Raw genomic sequence first — 21,599 nt, forward strand, 5'->3', positions numbered from 1 at the left:
CAACAGAGACGGGGAAGGTGGTGATACGCAGGTGAAGGGTGGGGGCAAGGAGGAAGACCTCAGGAGGATGTTTTCCTCTTGAACCTCTTCCCTGCTTAATATAATCAACTGTGAAATGCAAGTTAGCTCCAGGAGTTAGTTCAGAGTGTTTGTTGTCTCTCTGGGCAGTGAGACCCCTCGCCTTGTCCCCAGGGTTTCTGTCTCCAGCTCTGTGCTGACCTGGGGAAAAGCAGCGGGTTTGTCTCAGAGGGGTGGCACAGGGACGAGATGTGGGGATGGCTGCTCTGGTTGTTGCTCTCTCACACAACCACATGAAGTAGGAAAAAGGAAGACACAAAAGCCACAAAATATGATGAGACTGTTCCCTGGAACAAATGCAGCACTGCAGCTGTTCACCCCCATGGAGGGCCAGACCTTGCACAGCCGCTCATGCTAATGGCCGTGTGTGGCGTGTTTGGAGCCTCTCTGATCCTTGCTGAGGCTGGGGGCTGCCCAGGCTGCCGGGGTCTCTCTGGGCATTTGCGTGGGAACTCAGGCGGAGAGGACAGCTCAACACTCTCTTCTTCCCAGCTCATGCTTGGGAGTGATTAAGGGACAGTGCCTCCAGCACTGGCTCTGAGGATTTTCCTCTTCTCTAGCCAACCTATAAATTTACTCTGGGACAAGAAGAGGGGAGGAGGAGGATTAAGCTGTAAATATGAAAGTCTTGAAAATAAATCCTCTCTTAAGACAGGGAAGAAAGTGTGGAAGCGAGATCCAGACTGAGACACAGGGAACTGAGTGGATGCCTAAAGAAAGGAGAGGTCTTGTGGTGCCACCTTTCTGTAAAGGAGGTGTCTGTGTGGACCTGGGGAGCTTCATCTTCTCCTTGGTTTAAGAGCTGGAGAAAAAAATTCTGTTACTGTGGGAGGGCTGTTCAGTCACCCTTGTGTCTCTGCCCGGGATGCAGGAGCAGCTCCTCACTCCCAGGTTCACATCCCGCCCATGCCCTGTTTTTGTGCTGGGGTGAAACTTGGCCAGGCATTAACCCCTGCCACAGCTTGATCTCCACAGGGAGCAAGAGCCCAAAGGGAGCTGCGCTGCGCTCCAGTCCTGCCCTGCACATGGATAACAGGGGGTCCAGGACTGCTGGCTCATCAAGCACCATGGCTGCTCCCGAGTCCAGACATAACCTATACTTGCCCAGGAGGCAAATTTCCCAGGGAAGGAAGTAGTGTCCAAATACAGCCCAGAGGAATTGGGTAAGCCCTCACCGTGGGCCAGGATGGACTGAAAGCAGAGGAGCCTCCTATCCAGGTAGGTGAAGGAACAAGGCCAGTGGCTACTGAGAGAGCTCTCACGGCACAGAATCACATCTTGTAACTGAGACACCAAGTTTAAGAGAATTTCATTATGTTTTAGGGAAACATTAATGTTTGTCCTATGCAAACATCCCTCAGAGTTGCTCATGTAGTTGACAGAGTGCTGCTTGCTCTCATGTTTGGTTTTTTGCTCAAAAACCCAAACTCTTCGTTTCTGTTCAGGTCCCAGTTGCACACAAGTATGTGGCTACAGTGACAACTGTTGTTTTTTTCCTATATAGCTTGAAGGCTTTTTTTCTGAGGAATCTCCTCTATACACTCAGTTCCTTATGTCTGCTGGCTTTATGTGCCCAAATGTCCTTGATTATATCCACTTTTTTCTTATGTTTACTCTTGATTCATATTCTCTTTAATGAATTTCAGTGTTGGGCCAATGCAGTGTCCAAAAAGAGCAAGCAGTCTGTATGGAAGAAGGGCTGGACCCTCAGAAGTCCAGGCACGTATTTAAAGAAAGACTATATGGCTTTTTAAGCTGAAAGCATTTCTGTCTTCAAAAGCAAATCAGACCATGTCTATGGATGTGTTCAGCAACCACTTTGGGTGGGAGGAAGGTCCTTTCCCAGACTCATACAAAAAATAAGCAGCACTCAGGAAGACCACCCCCAAACACCAGACCTCAGCAGGCTCCTAAGCTCTTCTGACCCCTGGCTTGTGTCTCCCCTCTGTTTTGCAAGTCCTTGCCTGGCTGCGTGAATCTGCCTCTCCTGGGCTGCTCTGTACCCGGGGTGCCCTGTGCTGCTGCTGACAGTACAGTCCCTGCAGTCCCTTCTCCTCCTTCCCGCTGGACAGGCAGCGTCCGCAGGGCCAGACTCACCCTCTGACACGTGCTGTAATGTAAAACCAGCTCAATCATGCCCAGCAATAAGCATATTGTTAAAACTGAATCCACTTTATTTCCACACTAGCTGCTCTGTGTGTATATTAGGATGTGGCAAAGATTCACCTTCTACTTATCAAACCCAACTATTTTGCACTTAAAAAGCCCATTTGTCGATAACCTTCATCTGTCCTAGTATACATACAGCTTCCTTATGGGTTCTGCTTGGGCAACAGCTCTGTCCTCATTGCAGGGTTGAGGGTGGCTGCAGAGACAGCATAAACCTGCTGGCAGAGTCTTTACACCAACTTTGTTTTAACAGGACCCACTGTACAATAAGGCACTGCTTGGTGCAGCCATATGCTGTTTGTTTGTCCCTTGCTATTATAGACTGTGATAGCTAGGGACACAAAACTTGACTAAATACCTTAGTCTGAAACAGACTATCACACAAGCAAAATGGCATGCTTAAAATTAGGAAGACAGAATAGCCATTGTGGAGATATGTTTCTTTTTTGATTTACTGGACAAATCAAAAAGTTACAGAGTATTAGCACAGGTCAGAAAAAGACAGAAATCTTCCAAGTTTCTTATCAAAACTGAAAAAGTGAAGCAGAGCATTTTGGGTTAAACCAAATGTTACACTTGATGGGAATGTTTATTTTTCTCCGTAGTGATAAAAGCCTATTGAAATTGAGATCACTTTTTAAAACAACAACAAAGTTCATTATGAAAGAAAACAAGTGAAAAAGTTGTCTCCCCTCAAGGACTGGCATTTCCAAAGTTAAATCAGTCATTAGAAAATATCAGAACTAAGCACTTCAGGATTGCCCTCAGTCTTAATTGAATTTTTTCCACATGAGTTTGTGAATACATTAATCTCCTCTGAAGTTCTTTTCCTGTTGGATTTACAAGTAGTAGAAGACATGTCAGCTGCAGTGAGTGGCAAACATTGGGTTGGAATATATTACAAGTTTGCCTAACCCATTCTTGGAGAGGAGCCTTCCACCTTCTCTTCACTGACATGACCTTCCCAAATAGAGAGCAAGACTTCAGTACAAGGTCCAGCTGTCAGTGGTGTTACTTACAGTGTGTAGGGCTCTAGCTCAAAAGCAGCCACACTGAGTTGCACCAAGTAGTACTCCTGCTCCTGGAGTAAGTTACTGCTCCGTGGGAGGACTGGATGAGAGTAACAGGCTGCACTAAATAAGACCCTGTGCTTTCAGAGCCAGCAAAGATGACTGTGCTTTTTTTTTCTGTTTAGGAGCTTACTTTATTGAACAGAAAGTCCAAAGTGATTGTTATCTCTTTGTCCCTTGGGATGGTATTGGCTCTGCAGTGTTTTCCGTTGTTTCCAAATCAGGAGAAGCAAGCATGACCCCCTTGGGCCAAGGGGTGTGTTGGAGGTATCTGCAGTGATAGGTGAACAGGCCAGGCATGCCCCTCCCAAGAGACTTGTTTTTCATCACAGTATGCATATGCACCGCTACAATCATTTCACTACACCTGAACTTAGTGGTCCAAATCCGTGTCCTCAGTCTGAGCTCTCCTCTTTCCAGGACCAGGAGAGCAGGGCTCCTTGATCTAGCAAAACAACATGGGTTTCAAGAGAGGAGTGCCCTCTTGCTAGATGCTTGTGCAGTGCTGCATGTTCTCATGTCTGCTTTTTTGTTTGTCCCACTCTACGTGTTTTGTGGCTAGATTGTGCTGAACGCCTCATACCAAACTTTAGGGCTGGAGCAGAAGTGCTGAGCGATGGGCACCAGGGGCTTCTCCAGGGCCGGCTGCCCTCTGGAGCTGTTTGCTGGCAGGGGCCACCTCTGGGTTCCTTTGTCTCTGGGCGCTTGTCATGCAAGCAATATCCTGGTGGATGTGAGGGAGAAGATGGGGAAGCACTGTCTTCAGCTGAGAAGGTGGCTGAACCAGATGACTGCCTTTGTCTTCACTTTGGGAAAACATGGCTGAAGGCATCGCTGTGATTTCCTAATTCCCCTGGTCTGTGAAAATTAGGCACTGAGTTTCTACTGGTGCTTCTGAAAGTGTCCTCCTTCAGGAAGCCCTGAACTAGTCGTGGCAAGGGTTAAAAGAACATGTCACCTTTTTTGGTATCAGGAAAGTGGAAGTAAATCCTTGTTTTGGGAGAGTTCACCCAAGTTCTCCCTGAATGTTGATTAGCAACACTGTAGTGCTGTTGATGGTTCTTCATCTGGTAGCAATGTGGGGTCTCCTGATGAAGCCAAACTTACTTAATGACAACAGTCATGAAAACAAGCTGCAGATGGATTTCACGGCTGTACTTAGTCTTAGCAACCATGTACAGGAGCACTTAGTAATGCGTAAACAGAAGGACGTATGAACGCCATGGGAAGCAGTAGCCCATAACATTCCCAGAAAGGATCCATCCCCACTGAAAGCTTCCCCATGTAGCTGTTAAAACACAACTTTTATTTTCCAATGATCAGGCCACTAAACTCTCTGAGGGTGGGATGAAACTCTCCTGGCAGTGACCTCTGCAAGACTGCCAATGTAGTGTAACACCAGGTTGGTTTGATCCTGCTGGTGTGGGACAGCTGTAGCCTGGGAGATGCTCGGTTGGGATGGCATAGCTAGAATAAGCTGGGGAAGGGCCTGGAGCTGCTTCATGACCTCTGAGAGGGAGCCAAGGCTGAGGTCCAGCACTGTGGGGTAAGGCAGGCAGGGAGATTGGCAATCTCCCCCTGCATCCACCACTGCCTCTGTTGTGAATTGATATGTCTATTGCTAAACCCTGTCATTCAAAAATCATGACTTACACAAAACAGACTTAGTTCTAACTTGATTTTTGAGCTCTGAAAACACGTCTTGGGACTTCTTTCTCTAATGGGGAGTGATAGAGATAGAGTTAACTTGGATATTCAAATAATAAAAGCTGAGATATTACACCCTCAGGAGTAGAGGTTTTAAGAAAAAACCCAAGAATTTTGGAGTTACTTCTGCTAACTTCAAGGGATCTGGCAGTACTGTACCCCTGTGGCCTCTATTAGGTATTATACCTAATGCTACCCTCAGTCCTCAAGGCAAAAATCTGTTCTGAATCGTTAATACTTGCTAAAACGTATATTAGAAATGGCCTATTACACTGCTTTGAAATCATTACAAGGTGAACAGCTACCCCTCCTCTGCTAACACAGAAGCACTTCAGCAGGTATGTGGTTGTGTGATTGGAGGTGTCCATGTAGGAGACACTCAACCTCTATGCTGGTCATAAACCAGATGGTTAAGAGAAGTACGGAAGCACCAACCTGCTGCAAGTTCTTTGATGGGGTCAGTTCAGCAAAGGCGTGTCTAATCTCAAGCCGTGGATTTATCTGATTCCTACTGGCTCTAAAATAGGAAAGGCAGAGGAGACCAAGTGTTAATAGTCAGGGTGCAAATCCAGCCTCAAATGTGTGACAGCCCAGATCTTCCCAAACCAGTTAGGTTAGGAGTTAGGTTCCATCAACAAAAAAATAGCTGAGAAATCATGAAGTCCTATAAAATAAATAAAGGCTTTTTATTAGCTGTCTTTTGAGGGCATATATTGTCAAGATTTCAAGCTTTACTAAAAACACAGAGAGATTGAAAACTGCTTGGAGTAAAAAACTAAACCAAAAAATTCCCACATTCTCCTTTCTCAGGTAACAATTTGTCTCCAGAAGTTGGAGCTTTAAATAAAACATCAACTACTGTGAGAAACCTGATGCAATTTGGCAATGCTAAGGATACAAAAAAGTTTTGAACAATATGAAACTATGAAAATTAAACACTAGATGGAGTAGTTGGACTAGAATGAAATTTAGATATATAAAGCAACTCTAGTAACAGAGCCATTGTAAATATTTTGAAATTGGGGACTTAGTAGCAAGGCACAGCGTATGAGAGCATGTTTCTACAGGAGCACCAGTTCAGGGAGCTGGATATACGCTGCTGAATTTTCGCTTTGAAAACAGTGACCAGATAGGTTCTCCCTTCAGCTTCTCTGCCGTGAGGTCCTGAAGTCTCGGCACAAAGAGGTAACGGGTTGGCTCTGGACATTGCTGAGCTGCAGGCATCCCTCAAATAAACACCAAACCAGCTTCACACTCCGAGTGAAGCTGTTTTGCTTATCCCAGGTGTAAGAAAGGAGGTGATTCTCTCCGTGACCTCCTCCTTCCCTGTCTTCTTTTTTTCCCCTTTTCCCCGCTGTCTTAGGTGGTGGCAATACTTTGGGAGATACTGATGCTCCTGCTGCCTTAAGCATGCCTTGTGCCCACCCCGCAGCTTGTCTCTTCATTCCCAACCCCTGCATCATTCCCTCCATTTTGTAGGCACTGCTGTTTGGCTCAGCGGGCAGCTGCACCGGTTGGAGAGCTGGTAGAGCAGAAAAGTCACCTAGCGAAAAAAATAAAGGATATAGTTGAGGTACCTTTGTGACCTCTCAAACAGCTCTGCTGTCTCCAGGGGAGGGATGCTGAGGCAAGGATGAACATTTGTGGGTGGGTGAAGGAAGCAGGGGATGATGGCCACCAAAGAGAGGTCCGTGTTATCACAGCCTCTGCAAGATGTAGAAAGCCCAGTTAGGGACCGGGAGCCCATTCCGTCATGAATCTGCACAGAGACAGAACACAACACCCCGACACATCAGTGCAAGGTGAAAGTAAAGCAGCACCCCAGTGAGCCTGAGCCGAGCCTTTGAGAGCGGGAGGTTTTACACCCATTCTCCACCTATGCAGAACGACCGAATGGCCTCGGGCTCCGGGTCCAGCCCCATGTTGCCGCACTGCTGTCCATGGCGTGGCCACGGAGCAGGGGGTCGGCTGCCCCCCAAGCCTGCTCCCTGTCAAAAGCTTTCCAGCCCTGAGTCATCTGAACTTCCAGCTCTGGGCTGCCCCACCTCCCCGCGCCTCACCAAGCAGTGGGTACAATGTGTTGTCTGTTTGTGAAACGGGGCTTTGGAGGCCTAAAACAAATTGTCCTCAGGGCCCAGGACAGTGGCGGCCATTCTCTCCCCCAGACGGCCCTGTGAGGACAGCATCTTTCGAGAGCAGCAGTTGGTGAATGTGCTTCTGACCTTTTCAACTTATTGTATTGGTATCTAGCCAAACAATTTAAGTTCATCTGTAGCGTGCGACACTCAGGAAACAGAGGAATGACATGCATGCTGTGTCCTACCAAGTAATAAACTGCCTTTTGTGGTGGAGTGAATGGCGCCTTTGCCACTGACGGCCAGATGCCCCCCTGCACTGTGCAAGCACTGAGAGGAGCAAAGAAAACCTTAAAGGGCTTGAGAAGCTCAAACTAGAGGGACGTACAGAAAAAAAGCTTCCCTCTTTCTTCCCTGTAGGTCACAAATAGATCCTCGCAGCGTTTCTTCACGGATGAAATCCTGACCCGACTGCAGCGGGGGGGTTGACAGTGACACCAGCGGGGCCATCATTTCACCCCATGTAGTTTGCTGTCTTCTTAAGCCTGAAAGCACAAACCAGCAGCTTCTCCAGGGCTGCCAAGCACCATGTGTCAGCTCCTCTGGGTTGATCTTCAAGCCCAAATTTCCTCCAGGGTTTTGTCTATTCCTCCAAGAAGACAGAAGCCCAGACCTGGCCTTGGCGTGCTGTGGCTGTGGTCCAGTGTGAGCCTGACGGGAAGGTCAGGTAGTAAAGTTAGCACCAACTGAAATCTGTTTAAAAGGTTTTTCTCAACAACAACAACAACAACAACAACAAAAGTAAATAATATTTTTATATTCAAATTACAGTGCTCAGGAAAACATTTGAGTTCAGCTAAACTGAGGTAGATTTTCCTGGACTTGTGTTTAAGGGAGTGGAAAAATAGGATTTTTAGCTACTTGTTACTTTACACATTGACATGGTGGCATGTTCTGGGGTCAGGTACCCACTGACCATAGTCATCAGGACTATAGTTGCCAACAATCCCTTTCTTCAGAGCTAGGAGGCACTGTGGATATTTGGTGAGACTGAATTTGCATTTCCATGCTAAAGAAAAGACTTCTTTGCTGTGAGAGTTGTCAGACTCTGGAGCAGTTGCCCAGAGAGGTTGTGGAGTCTCCATCTGTGGAGATACCCAAAACCCGACTGGATACTGTCCTGAGAAATCTGTTCCAGCACACCCTGCCTGAGCAGATTGTTGGTCTAGATGATCTCCAGAGGCCCCGTCCAACATCAGCTACTCTGCGATTCTGTGATTTTTTGATTGTGTGATTTAAAACACCCATGTTTTTATTTGCACAAACCTGGGTTGCCTTTTTGGTGCAGATCCATGTTTCCCATTGCATGTCTGCCCAACACCTGCTCACAGCCCTGGAAAGTGTGTAGGTGGCTTTGCAGGTGACTGTGCAGTGGCTTGGCAAAAGCTTATCTCACATGGTGCCCAGCTGCTTGCTTTTCCAATCTCTGTTCAAGATGCTCATAAATACAGCATTCACTTTCTCAGGAGAGGGTTCTCTTGAGGGGAACGCCTGCTTCCCATGTTGATCCTGGGGAAATGTTCTTGTCCACAGAGACAAGCTCCCATTATGTACTTGCAGTACTGGAGTCACCATTTACAATACAAAGCCTGTTTACAATTTGTATCCTGCTTCCACCTTTTTCAAAGGTTTATGTAGTACATAGTCTTTATGTTGGTACTCTGCACAAGGGTGAATCCGACATCCTTCTCATTCTTCCTTTTTGTCTCTCTCCCTGTTGTGAAAGTCCTCAGTCCAGTGGCCATCAGAGGCAAGTCTCTACTTTTGAGTTATTTGGATTATATGGTATGGGTTGTTGACTACCACATGAATTTTCGCTCGTCTTTATGTCATATTTCTTCCCCCAAAACCTGTGAGACCAAAATCTCTCTCATAGGAAAAAGGTATAAACCTGACCCACATTGAGTCTCGACCTTCTCGTCTCAACAAAGATGAGTATGAATTCTTCATTAACTTGGAAGGCAAGAATGTCCCAGCACTGGACAAGATCATCAAGTCCTTGAGAAATGATATTGGAGCAACGGTCCATGAGCTTTCACGAACAAAGAAGAAGGACACTGGTAAGGATAGACTGACAAGGATAACATTGACAAGGAATATTTACATCACATACTTAAATGACTTTTTTTTCCTGTAGCAAAGGAGTTCCTCTTGGATCTGTATGGCTGCATTTTCCTCCCTCTGCCTATTTTGCTGATGTTGTAAGCTTTTTCACAAGAAGATTTTCTCTCAGTGTAAACTGCCATACTCCATCTTTTGCTGCGCTTCTGACTAGGTTTCCTGGGAACTGGTGTTATGGTGTTATGTTGTCATCTGTCTGGTTGGTTGGCAGCACTCAGTCTCTTAAAGACAGCCTTGTGGCAGTAGCTTGTTACACTACCTGCAGAAGTTAACAGCGATCAAAGGATGATTGGAGTTGCAGGCTAAGGGCTCAACTTGTAAATCCCTAAGTAATGGCGCAGGAAGTTGTAGGTACATCTATTTTCTGCTCCCAATCTCTGTACTGTTTTAAAACAAGCAGCATTTATATACAGAGCTTGTAGTAAGTCATGCAGGGTGGCAACTTTTGTTCTTGACACACACCTGTAACGTGAAGGAATAACAGGGGTGCAGGTGGGATGCAAACTGCCATGTTTAACGCCGGTATGTTAGCTTATCAAGCCCGATGACATATCCCCTGAATTTCTGACTACCACCCCCTAGCTTTTGGACCACTGAGAACTGAAAGCCACTGCAGGGCCTGTACACTTTTAACCTTTTCCTATTTTCTCTGCCCACATGAGAACTTAAAACAGAAGAGAGACAACAAGGATCTCCATGTGGGATGCACTACATCTTTCTAGTTACTGTCTGCCCCGAGTCAAAAAAAACCCACATAAACTCAATCATAATTTACAAGGGCAAACAGTTGCAGTAAAATCTGCAGGTGCATGGATGGACTTGGCTTGCAGATGGTAGATCAATTCCCCCAAGAAATCTAGGCCTTGATCTTCCTCCTTTTCCCTCCCACCCCATCCTCATAATAAATCTGTGCCTGTTCAGAACCCAGCAGAGTCAAGCCTCTACAGTGCCATTTTGTGGAAAAATGTCACCTATTGAAGACTTCCTTTCACCTTCCTAAGGAAGGATGGCTCCCTGAAGTCCCAAGGGAGGTCACCAAGCGGGCGTCCCGAAGACATCTACAATGCCTGTGCGTTGTGTGTACCAGCTCGGGGACTGCCCTATCTTGAACGCTTCTCTCAGAGAGCACTCAGGTGAAAATAAGCTGTTTTTTAACTTTTAAGTGATACACAGACCCCGTAAATCCAGTCAGACTTTGCCATCTTGTACAGCGAATCTATTCAGAGTCAGTCCCTACAGTGCCAGCACTGACAGGTGAGTACCTTACAATTATCACACGGCATCTTAGAAACAGATGTAAAATTTTAAATCAGAAGATGGGGATGAAAGTCCTGCAAGGGCTTGAGTGGTCTTTCCCCTGGCAAAAGGCAGGACCATCTGTCCCGAGTGGTGGAGATTTCCCGGGCTCCACGGCTCTGCACTGCAGGGCTGCCAGGCTCTGACCCAGTCTCGCTTGCTGCACTGAGAGCTGATGACTTCTCCTCCCGCCTGCCTTTGACACTGGGAACAGAAGATACTCTTCATCTTTAGACCAGCCTTTTTCGTGGCTGGTGATGTATCCTGCCCAGCCTCAGGCTCCTCTTCTCAGGGCACCAGGTTTCTGGGCTTGTGGTCAGTCTTGTTGCTCTTTTCTGGACTGTCTGCAGTAGATTAGATAAAATCTAGGTGTAAGTATGGTCTATAAGGATTCTATTGCTCTGATGAGCAATTAATTAACTATTTATTAAACCACTTGTTGATCATTTGCTGACTCTTTATAAACTGTTTATTCAATGGGTCCTTCACACAAAGTCTACTTGCCTTACAGATTCTCCTTATTCAGGTAGAAACTACTGGTAAAGGGCAGCATAACAAACCAAAAAGTGACAGTGAAGTGCTGTCACAGTGCCTTCCCCCTTGCCAAATATCTGAGACCTCACAAATCAACCTGGCACAAACCTAGTGCTGTAACAGATATATCATGAGCCTGGCATGAAGTGGTGGCATCCTCACGGGGCAGGAGGAGGAACTGCTGTCCTGTGCTCCCTGGCTGGCATACCGCTGTGAATACCTGGATTATTTTCGATTTTGGTCTTGTGGACCCTGGCTGCTGCAGCCCCATCCTTGTGGGACTCTTGTATCTCTGGGCTGAGATGAGAGGAGAGGAGGAAAAGTCCCTGGGGGTGACCATCTCCCCTGCTCCCCCCTGTCCCTCACACAGGTACATGTGAGTCCAACACCATCCATCTGCCTCTCCACTTTTTGGGCTTGTGGATGTCCCTCACTCCTGCTATTGAAACTGGGGAGGCTTTGCCACCCACTTTGGTGGGAGCAGGAATAGCTCTCTGTTCCTGGAAGAAATCACAGGGAGGTCAGTCATAATTCTGCTTTCAGGGGGAAATAGGGAAAGATTTTGTGGGTTGTCCATGTTTCTAATTCTCAGAGATTTTTGCTGGAGTTGAGGTTGCTTGGTACAGTGGTGGCTGCCCAGCATCCAATCTGAGACATACTTAAATGCCTCTTCAGATAACAGATGTGATTTTAATAGGATTTCAGACTTTAAATACTTTAGGTCTGGATCTTCCTCTTCCTTCCTAGGAACAACATGAAAGGACATTAATACCTTCTTGAGATCAGTACTGGTAATCCTTTTACCGCTTCCTTTGTGTCCTACCCATGACATGACATTTGAAGATGAAAAAGAAGAAGGCAGATACTCTTCAGAGTCACTTCTCTCCATTCATGAGATGGAGGGACAAAAGGTTGATTAGGTGATTTATGATCATGTCAAATCAAAGACGTTCTCTTTTGGGGGCTTTTTTATTTCCGGAAGAAAGCTACAGGGCCTAGCAGTGCTTGCCATTACTTTTTTTTCCTAATTATTTTTAAGAAGTTAATAATAAACTTTATTAAATAATAAAGTTGTGTATAAGTATAGGCCAGAGTTGGATAGAGATACAGCTCTAAATATCAGCCAAGAAAGCCTTGTGAGTGAAATTCTGACCTCACAGAAGTCAAAACTTCTGTGGTCAGCTGTGGGATTAGGATTTCACTGCATGTTACTGTGTTGATCAAAGGTTTTTTGAGCTAGATTATCCTGTCAGTGCTGCAGAAAGGGACTTGATCCCCTTCTGTCTGAGAGGATAACTTGTGTTTGTTCATTTCAGTAATTCAGAAACAGTATAAAGTGGAAGCAATTTATTGCCAAGGGTAAAGAGGAAGATTGTTATTTCTTTTTGCCCTTTCCCTTTTTCTCTTCTCCCCCCCCCAATTTCAACTTCTGTCATGAGTAGTTAGGGTCCAGTCAAACTGAAATCTCCAAAGAGCCATATTTTGAAAGGTCAGACAAGTCCTGCTTAGGGTATGAATTGTGGGTGTCAAATTCTGGGCTGAGACAGCTACAAGGGCAGAACCCTGGCAAATCTGGTCATAATCCACAGATGTGATTTTGTGATATTTTATTCCTAAAACACAGAATGACAGCAATATGCCTTCAGGGAGCAAAATCTCAGGAATATCGTTTATGGCAACATTGTCACACTCTTCTCAGTTGGCAGGTAAAGGCTGGGAAGGTTTTCTCCTGAAGGCAGTCTGAGATTCCATGGGACTGATTCTTTCATCACTGCCTGAAGATGCTCTCAGCCCTTCTTTGCTTATGTTTATGATTTGAGAAAAAAATGCCTATTTGACTCAGTTTCCTGTAGGAAGCACACAGTGCCATTCTTGGGACAGTGCTCTCTGGACAGTCAAAAAAAATATTGCCTTGCCCTTTCTGTATAGTTCAGCATTAAACATGTGTGTATGTGCTTTATTGGGCAAGGTATAAATGAACAGGGCTTTTTTTTTTCTTTGTTGTCTGAGCACTCTGTTTTTAGGGTCTCTCTTAAACTCAAAATGTAATTTTGGTTTCCCATTTACACATCAAAATAGTTATAAATACCAGGTTTAGATCAACAGTGTAATTTCAGCTGAGAGCAAACCAGCAAAATGCTCTAAATCCAAAGGTAGTTTTAGAGCTTCAGATGAGATGGGGTAGCAGTCACTGGACCAAAAGCCCTTTGTAGAGGTGGAAAGATTTGTTGTGAAAACACAGTGCATCTCTTCATGGCTCTTTTTGGAAACAATCTGGATATCTGCAGACCACTCAGAGCCTGTGAATAAAAAGAATTAAATATTATTCTGGTGCAGCATTAGGGAAATGCAGACAATTTATTGCATTTCTGAGACAGGCTGGAGGCTGAGGTTCTGTAGGGGCCTTGTTTGCTAAACCCTGAGGCTGGCCGAAGCATTTGGGACCATTTAAAAAAGGGCTAAACCTGGGCCTCGAACTGCTATAAATTGCATAGACCTGTCTTTGACCCTCCTTACAATGGTCCAAATGGAGGAGTTCTGCAGAAGTCCTCACTGCCCCTGCTTTGCTGCCCCTCATATAAATGGCTTATTAGCATTCTGCTAAGCATTTGACCCCATGGTAATTTGGTCACCACTTGGGTGTCCAGCACAATCCCATAAATGCTGCTGTTTCACTTACAGACAAATCAATATTTATTACTGATCAGCCCATGTTTGCTCCTCAGACCTTCACAGAGGCCCAGTGTTGCAACAGCTTGCCCTGGCAATTCATTAATGGCAGACAGACAGCGAGTCTGGCGAACGGGGCTGGAGGAGGATGTTGCAAACAAAATACGCGATAGATTCAGCCAGGGGGTAATTTGATTTGATCTTTTAAATAGTTGCTGGCTCACCACAGCTAGGCAGAAGACCCAGTAGCCCTTTTGCACCCTGGTCCCTGATGCAAGGGCTGTATGGACTTGGTGCAGTACCTGCCCTGGGGTTGTGCTCAGCACCTTCGATTCTTGTTTCCACAAGAGCTGAGAAGGTTCAGGACTTTCCATGACCTGACTTAACATCAGCTGCGCTGGTGCAAAAAGCGCTAAGCATCCAGGATTTCCCTTTCATGGCCTGCCACTTTCATCCAGCTCTGTGAGCTCAGAGCTGCTCTCCCTTAGCTACCGCTGGTGTCTGGGGGCACCTGAGTGGAGGGCAGAGATCTGCTGAAAATAGGTCAGGTACCTATAGGGGCTGTATGCCTAAGAGATATGGTGCTGCTCCTGTCTAGGGGAAAAACAAGCCACCCACAAGCCTGGCACTGACACCGCATCAGTCCGGGAGTCAGTCTGTCCCAGAGTTTATCATGACCTCTGCACCAAGTATTTTGGGGATTTTGAGAATAAAATGTATTTAATGAAAGTAAGTCACTATTACATATCCATTTTATCCTTTCTTGAAGTTGCAATGATTCAAACCCTGCCCACCTAGACCTTTCTGATTCAGGGCAGCAAAACTCTACAGACATCGCTGCTGAAACCCACTGCAGACTTCAGCTCCCACCAGTCTGTCTGCACAGCCCAGACCCTTCAGGTCATGGTGTGTCCCTGAGAATAGCGGTTATTCAGTCTAACACTGACAAATCCTTTGCTGTGGGGCTGCCAGACAGCTTTTTTTCCCAGTGCATAATCCCAAAACCTTTATCAGTATGCCTCACCCCACCCTGGTAGTGGGGAGTCTGAAGCACAAAACAGTTGAGCGATTCCCCCACCATCACACGAAGCTCAGTGGCAGAGCTGGGAGATAAACCCAGTGCCAGCTGCCCATACAGAGAATAGGAACAGGGTGGCTGGGTGTGCTCACCCTTCCCATGGTGTGAGTGAGTGGTGACTCATCTCTAGGACTCAAACAAACCCTTTTCTACTCACCCCTCTGACTGGGTTAAGTCAAGGGGCTGGAGGTGCAGGAAAGATGCTAACAGCAAGGTGAGAATTTCTGGAGAAACTAGAGCTAGCAGTACACCCAGCAAATAGTGTCATTTGGGGAAGATCTTCCTGGGCCTGCTGCTGCCATCTAGTGACTTGTTCAGGGCTGGTTTTTTAGGGCAAAGCAGAAGGCTGTGCAGCTCGGAAAGGGGCGGGGGGGGGGCAAACCCCACTTCTGCTGGGCGGGAGAAGGGGAGGCACAGCCGGGAGCACTGCCGAGCCGCCGGGCTGGGTCTCTGCAGCCCGGGGAGCTCGGGCAGCTCGGGACCTCCCCTGGCTGGCTGCCTGCTCTGCCTGGCCTGCCTCGAACAAATCTGAGGGCTCCCAATGGGAGCATTGGATGGAGCCAGGCTGGTGGTGGGACTGGAGGTCAGGGGGGTGAGGACTTTGCGTGGGGCTGAGCCCAAAGCGTGCCTTGTAAATCTGCTGTTGTTGTGCCGGCCCCTCTGTGCAGGTGTCTCGCAGAAACCCAGCGCCACAAGTGCCCTCCGTGTTGCTGGGCTCAGCAGAAAGCAAGGCTGAATAGTCCTGGAAACAGAGTGATCCTCTTATCCCGTAGGTGGTCCATCCAGGTCTGGGATGAGCCCCATCAGCGAGGCGCTGCAGGGAGCTCATGCAGCAGCTGCCAACTGGGGATTAGGTTCATTTGGCACAAAACCCAAAATCAAATGGGGAGGTATGGCTGAGTGGCAGTGCTCCCAGCTGAGCAGAGAGCCACACAGGGGAATGAGCTGCTTTTCCAAGCACTGACTGAGCAAGCGACACCCATTCGTGCAAGAAAGTCACTAAATGAGCTGCAACATCTTATTGATAGACAGACTGCTCAGAGTCCCTGGGCTCGGACCGGCAGACCTTTGGGTCATATTAGCCTCGGAGACCATGGAGCTGACTTGTAGTCAGTGTGGGGAGCATATAGGATATGATTGCAGGGACTGAGCATGGGGTACATCTTTAGATGGAGGTCTTGTGCCCTTTCCTCAGAAAAAATATGGTAGAACTGGAAGTGGTGCAGAGAGAAGCGATGAGAGTGCTCAAAGGTAATGCACAGTTTCTGTGCCTGAAATACATAAGCAAGGTCTCAGCCAGGACAATGGATGGTAGATGGAGGATCTGACAGGGAGCTATAAAATCCTAGGTGGCGTGGAGAAGGAGAATAACAACAAATGATGTTTGTATGCTGGAACTAATTAACATCATATGAAATAAAGTTTAAAACAAAAGGGAGTTATTTTTCATATCACGTGTAAAGAAATGATAGAGCTCAGTGCTGCAGAGTGTCCTGGAGACAGAAATGTACATGGTCTCAAAGGGCAATTAGTGTATTTGTGAGGACAAGTTCATCAGAGCCTATTAACTTGAGGTATGGCTGTAACCTCTGACTCAGGCAGAAGTGAGGGGAAGGGAAAAAGAAGAGAGGCAGGCAGCTAGGGTCAAAGGGCCAAAAAATGTAAGAAAGGGCCAGCAAAAGGGAAAGGTAAGTAAGCAGAACCCAGCAGCTCCCAGGACGTGCCCAGCTGCCAGTGGTACCTAGTGGTGACACCTGCAGATATGCTTTCCTGAGCAATGATGGGACAGGGGAGGGAGAGGGCCCATGGTCCCTGTGCTCCTTCCATCAAGCTTCCCTGTCTCAGGGTTGCAGAGGGTTGGGGTGGCCAGGCCCAGTGGTGGCTAAGGGGGTCTCTGGTTTGGTATGCAGCCGAATCCTCCCGGAGGAGGTGGAAGAGGAGGCTGCAGCCTGGTACAGCCACTGCACATGTGTGCCAGGCCTCTTGCTGGTGAGGGGACACGGGCCAGGGTACTGCCTGGACCACTGGGCAAATACACCTGTGCCCACCGCTCCAGAAAGGAGGTCTGACCTGGGGTGACTGCTCCATGTCGTGTACCTGCTGAGCTGCAAAGAGCCTCTCCTTGGAGTGCCCTTGCCTTCGGCTTTCCCTGATCTGAACATGTCGCATCTGGAAAGCCCTGTGATTCTTCTTTGCCCTCCACCGTATGTACTTCTGTAAAGGGAGGGCCACATGGGCATTACATGCTGTGTAGTCGGTGTGGTCCCATTTCATAACCTGGCTGTGCCATAGGAAATGTGCATAGTACATGAGTTACAAGGCAACAGAGAACAAGGCCTAGAATGTTAACTAAATGAATGCATTATTGTATAATGACTGCAGCAATACAATGCTAGCCTGAGGTATTAGGGTGCCATTTATAATTTTATTTCATCATCCTAGCTTAAGTGAGGCCACCAAGTAAGTCTTCAAAATAGATTTTCAGAGGGTCAGATAATCCTGTATCCTTCTTGCTGTAGGGTCTCTTGCTATTCCTTTGAAATGGCTGACTCTAGTTAGTGTGAAAGGAAGGATACTCTGGAAAAATTCCTACAATTTGGTAAGCTAAGAAACCAGAATAATAAATAGAAAATCATAAACATTTCAAGTCAGATCTGCGCCAAGGGCTAGACATTCCTGATGCTCTGTATTCTTCCAACAGTGCAAAACAGCCACAGATTCAAGACAACTTGCAGGGTTTGCTCTTGCCTCCTATTACAGAGAAAGGCCATTGATGCCCAAAGAATTTAGCCGCTCGCATATGTTTCTTTATATTTATAATGAAAAAAATGGAAGGACTAGAATAAGGCCCCAAACCAAGTAATGAAGAAGCATACCATTCTCTATTTCTTTTCTGTTTTGCAGTGCCATGGTTCCCAAGAAGTATCCAGGAGCTGGACAGGTTTGCCAATCAGATTCTAAGCTATGGAGCAGAATTGGATGCCGACCATCCTGTGAGAAACAGAGCTTTGTTTTTTTAACATGTTTCTAGTTATTGGGACAGATGTTTCTCTCATTTATGTTTGCTCTGCTTTAAGGCAAATCTAGTAGACTAAGTCCATGTGGTTTAGGACAAGAAAGGTACTACATTTCTAGGGTTAGAATCATCCCAAGCCCTAGTATGAAGTAAATCAGACCAAAGGTTGCTTTAATTTGGGGAGACCTTAAAAGTTATAGCGGTCATCAGAGAATAGAACCACCACAGGGATACCTCTGGTTTTCCCAAGTGGCTCTGATATGGTGACTTCAGACTCATTTTGTGAATTGCTAGCAATAAAACTTCAGAAGCAGCATATCACAGCCCAGAGATAGGAAGACTGCTTTTTTCATCCTTCATCACATACACACGATTGAGCTTAGTGCCTCGTTATGTGGTTGTTAAATCTGCATGATTCTTGTATGGTGAGACAGAACAAAAGAAAAGGTCTCCGTTTCAAAAAGTTTGTGGTTTAAATAGTAGAGTCATACAGTTTTGTTCATTGGCTTGTCTGATAAAAAAAAATTCAGCATTTTTTCAGGTCTTCCAGATACAAGAATACTTTCTGCCTCTATTCCTTCTCCAAGCAAACAACAATTTATTTTCATGTGTCAAAACACACTGAGTTCCATGCAGTGCAACAGAAATTGCTGCTATTAGTTTAATTGAGATAGGGTGATTATAAATAAATTACATGCAGCGCAACAAAAATTGCTGCTATTAGTTTAATTGAGATGGGGTGATTAGTCATTCACTACCTATTGCTTAATTCGAGATGTGTTATGTATCATGTACAATGATTCATGATGTTCAGTGTGGTCATATGAAAGGCAGAATGAAAGGAGATACACTGAGTCAATGGCCCCCTTGTGTGTCATGTGGGAATAGACCAAGATTGTATTTGAAAAAGGAAACAAAACAAAAAAAGATATTAAAAGGAATGAAGATCTCTGCTCCAGTTACTAGAATTAGTGAGCAGTTTAAGCCTTAAAAAGGAAAACCAGCTGCTGGGGTAAATAGGTATGACAGTACATAGAATGCAGAAAAAGAGAAATAAAAGGACCCTGTGTTTTTAGTAGTTAAGTGATATGGGATTTAACCACAAATACCTCTATGCCAGGTTAATCTTGGAGAGTTCATTTTTTAGGCCATTGGCAGCCTCTTTTTGACTCAGACTCTTAGATCTGCACTCTACTTCAGCTGTCTCCGGTACTTGGTTGTGTTTTGTGGCCCCTCAGTTCAGTTGTGCTGTGCACCACTGAGCGATGCGTTCATGAACTGCCCCACTGCCCAGTCAGTTGTTGCTATCTGCCCTGCAGAAGTATGTCCTAGCTTGGAAGGATGTTTCTCCACTTTAGATGGTGAAGACACTCCTAGTCCTGAGGAGCTTTTAGTCTAAATAGCAGGCACACTGGGGTAGGAAAGTGGTTATCCTAGATGAAGATTTAAAGATTATGTTTCTTATCCCTGGTTTTATTGGTAATTAGCTGCAAAGGTCAAGCTCCAAACCACAAGGTCTATTAGACATTCTCTGTAGTAATCAAATCCCTTCAAATGGCTGAATTTGTAGTGCAAATAGGACTTTTTGGCCTGCTAAGTGCCTACTGTTCTTCTAACAGTTTGAAAATGAGCACCTTTAAAGTGTGGTTCATGCTGAAAATTGGCCTAAAAAGTCTGACTGAGTTGATGAGTGTGTTTCTAATGTGGTTTAACTCTCCTGCTCTAGGCCAGCCCACCTCTGCTAGGAACTGCAAAAAGCTTCCTGAGAAACCAGGAGGACACGGTTATCTGAGCGCCGTTAATGAGGTGCATTGCTCTTGCAGGAGCACCTTGCTGGCAATGTAAGGGAGCATGTTTCCCTTTTTTGTAGCAAGTGGAAATGAGAAAATGAAAGGACTTGGGGGGCAAGAGGTGCTGGGAGGCTGCAGCTGAATGATGCTCTGGTGGCCCCACAGGCGGGGAAGGAGCGGTGCCCTGGGTGCAGCGGAGCGGGGCAGGATGAAGGCAGCTTCCCCAGTCACCCTCCTGCACTTCTTGGGCTGCACCAGCTGCGCCCAAGGGTGCTCAGTGAGAGAAAGGCTGATCACCACCAGCACTTATGCAGGGATTGACCATCACTGTTTCTCTTTAGGGGTTCAAAGATCCCGTGTACCGGGCCCGGAGGAAGGAATTTGCGGATATCGCCTACAACTACAAACAGTGAGTGCTCAGCGTGTGGGCAGAGAGCAAGCCCACATCTCCTGCCCTCTCCTAGGTCTCTCACCCTGCTGGCAATCCCTATTTTTTCACAAGCGTCCTCCTGCTGTTGGCTTTTCTCTACCATGTGTTTAAATCTTCCTGTTCATGCATTTATCCCCAAATTGCAGTAAAACAAAAGTAAATTGTTCCGGGCACACGTTCAGAAGAGAACGTCGCCTCCCTTCTTTCCCCACAACACCCCTTTTCCCCGGCTTTGTTGTCTAATTGAGCAGCAGACTCTGTTGCTACTACAAAGACCTGAACATTGAATAAAGCTGCTTCTGGTATTCTCCACATTAAACCAGGGCTGGGGGAGGAGCGCCTATCATTTACATTAAAGCAGGAGCTGCATACACTATTAAAATAATGAATAACTTATGGTTCTGATGCTAATCCAGTGCCTGATACTCTACTTTTATCAGGTCTGACCCAGCTGCAATCAGCAATTTGGGGTCTCATTTCCCAAGAAAAATAAATGGAGATGATAAATTCAGTTAGAACAGGCTTGCTTGATTGCTTTCAGTGATCAAATCCGGAGGAGATAAAATTCTGTTCTCAGAGCCACTCACACATTTACATCGGTACTACTGGGCCTGATTCCTGCTGAGACTGCTAAAAATTGTGATTGCAAAGGATAAAGTAACATATGTTGTACATTTAGGGCTCCACTCTGCACAGGACTGCAATGAAAAGATAGTCCCTGAGCCAAAGAGCTAATAATCTAATCACAAAATGAGAGACAAAATTGGACTGATTGATGGAAAGTGAAAAAAGTCAGAAGCCTCATTTATAGTTAGAAAATTTGGATAAGACTTTGTGGCCAGATGTGAATGGATCTAATGCTCATTTATAGGTATCCCACATAAGATTTACCTTTCCTGCGTAATGGATAGCAAATTCTTGTCTCCAGTTTGCAGGCTTTCATCAAATCTCATGTAGAAATAAAACAAAAAACATGTTAACAACTTCCTCTCTGCAAGATTCAAACTGAAACTATCTTAGGAAGATGAAACCATTATATTTCAAGATGTAACTAATTAATAGTTAGTCTTTTATTCAGATTCTCAGACACATTGGAAACAGAGCCTATACAGACCTGGACCTATGTCCCAAAAGCACTTTCTATGTGAAGTTCTTGGGCTTTCCAGTAAGATCTTTCAGGAACAGAGTAATAAACAGGGTATGAAAGATGACATCTGGGCTTCTAGGGCTTGTGGAAAGAAGGCATATGGGTTTTGTGACTTTGGGTGTTGATTCAGGAAGGCCCAGATGGATCTGTGATGTCCTTGCCCTGGGTGCTACACCTGGCAGACCTGCCTTTCAGGGTCTACAGTGGGGAGGAGAGGTCTAAGGGGTGTCTCCAGCATAGGGGGACAGAGATGCAAAGAACTGGGCAGGAGGAAAGGGACAACCAAAGTTAGCCTTCATGGGAAGCATCTGAAAAGGCAAATGTGCTTAGCTTGTGAAGTCAGCTACAAAGGTGAGGT

The 21,599-nt window shown here is 46.0% G+C and overlaps 1 protein-coding gene across 1 annotated transcript in view; it reads left to right on the forward strand.

The window, feature by feature from the left end:
• The window catches only part of PAH (phenylalanine hydroxylase), a 41,492-nt gene that overhangs the window by 5,892 nt on the left and 14,001 nt on the right, over positions 1-21,599 (forward strand). The window contains exons 4-6 of the mRNA XM_075754738.1: positions 9,036-9,219; positions 17,763-17,851; positions 20,006-20,073. Coding sequence (XP_075610853.1) covers positions 9,036-9,219; positions 17,763-17,851; positions 20,006-20,073 — 341 coding nt within the window. The remainder of the gene's footprint in view (positions 1-9,035; positions 9,220-17,762; positions 17,852-20,005; positions 20,074-21,599) is intronic.

This window comes from Balearica regulorum, chromosome 1, assembly GCF_011004875.1.
Source record: "Balearica regulorum gibbericeps isolate bBalReg1 chromosome 1, bBalReg1.pri, whole genome shotgun sequence".
Taxonomy (NCBI): domain Eukaryota; kingdom Metazoa; phylum Chordata; class Aves; order Gruiformes; family Gruidae; genus Balearica; species Balearica regulorum.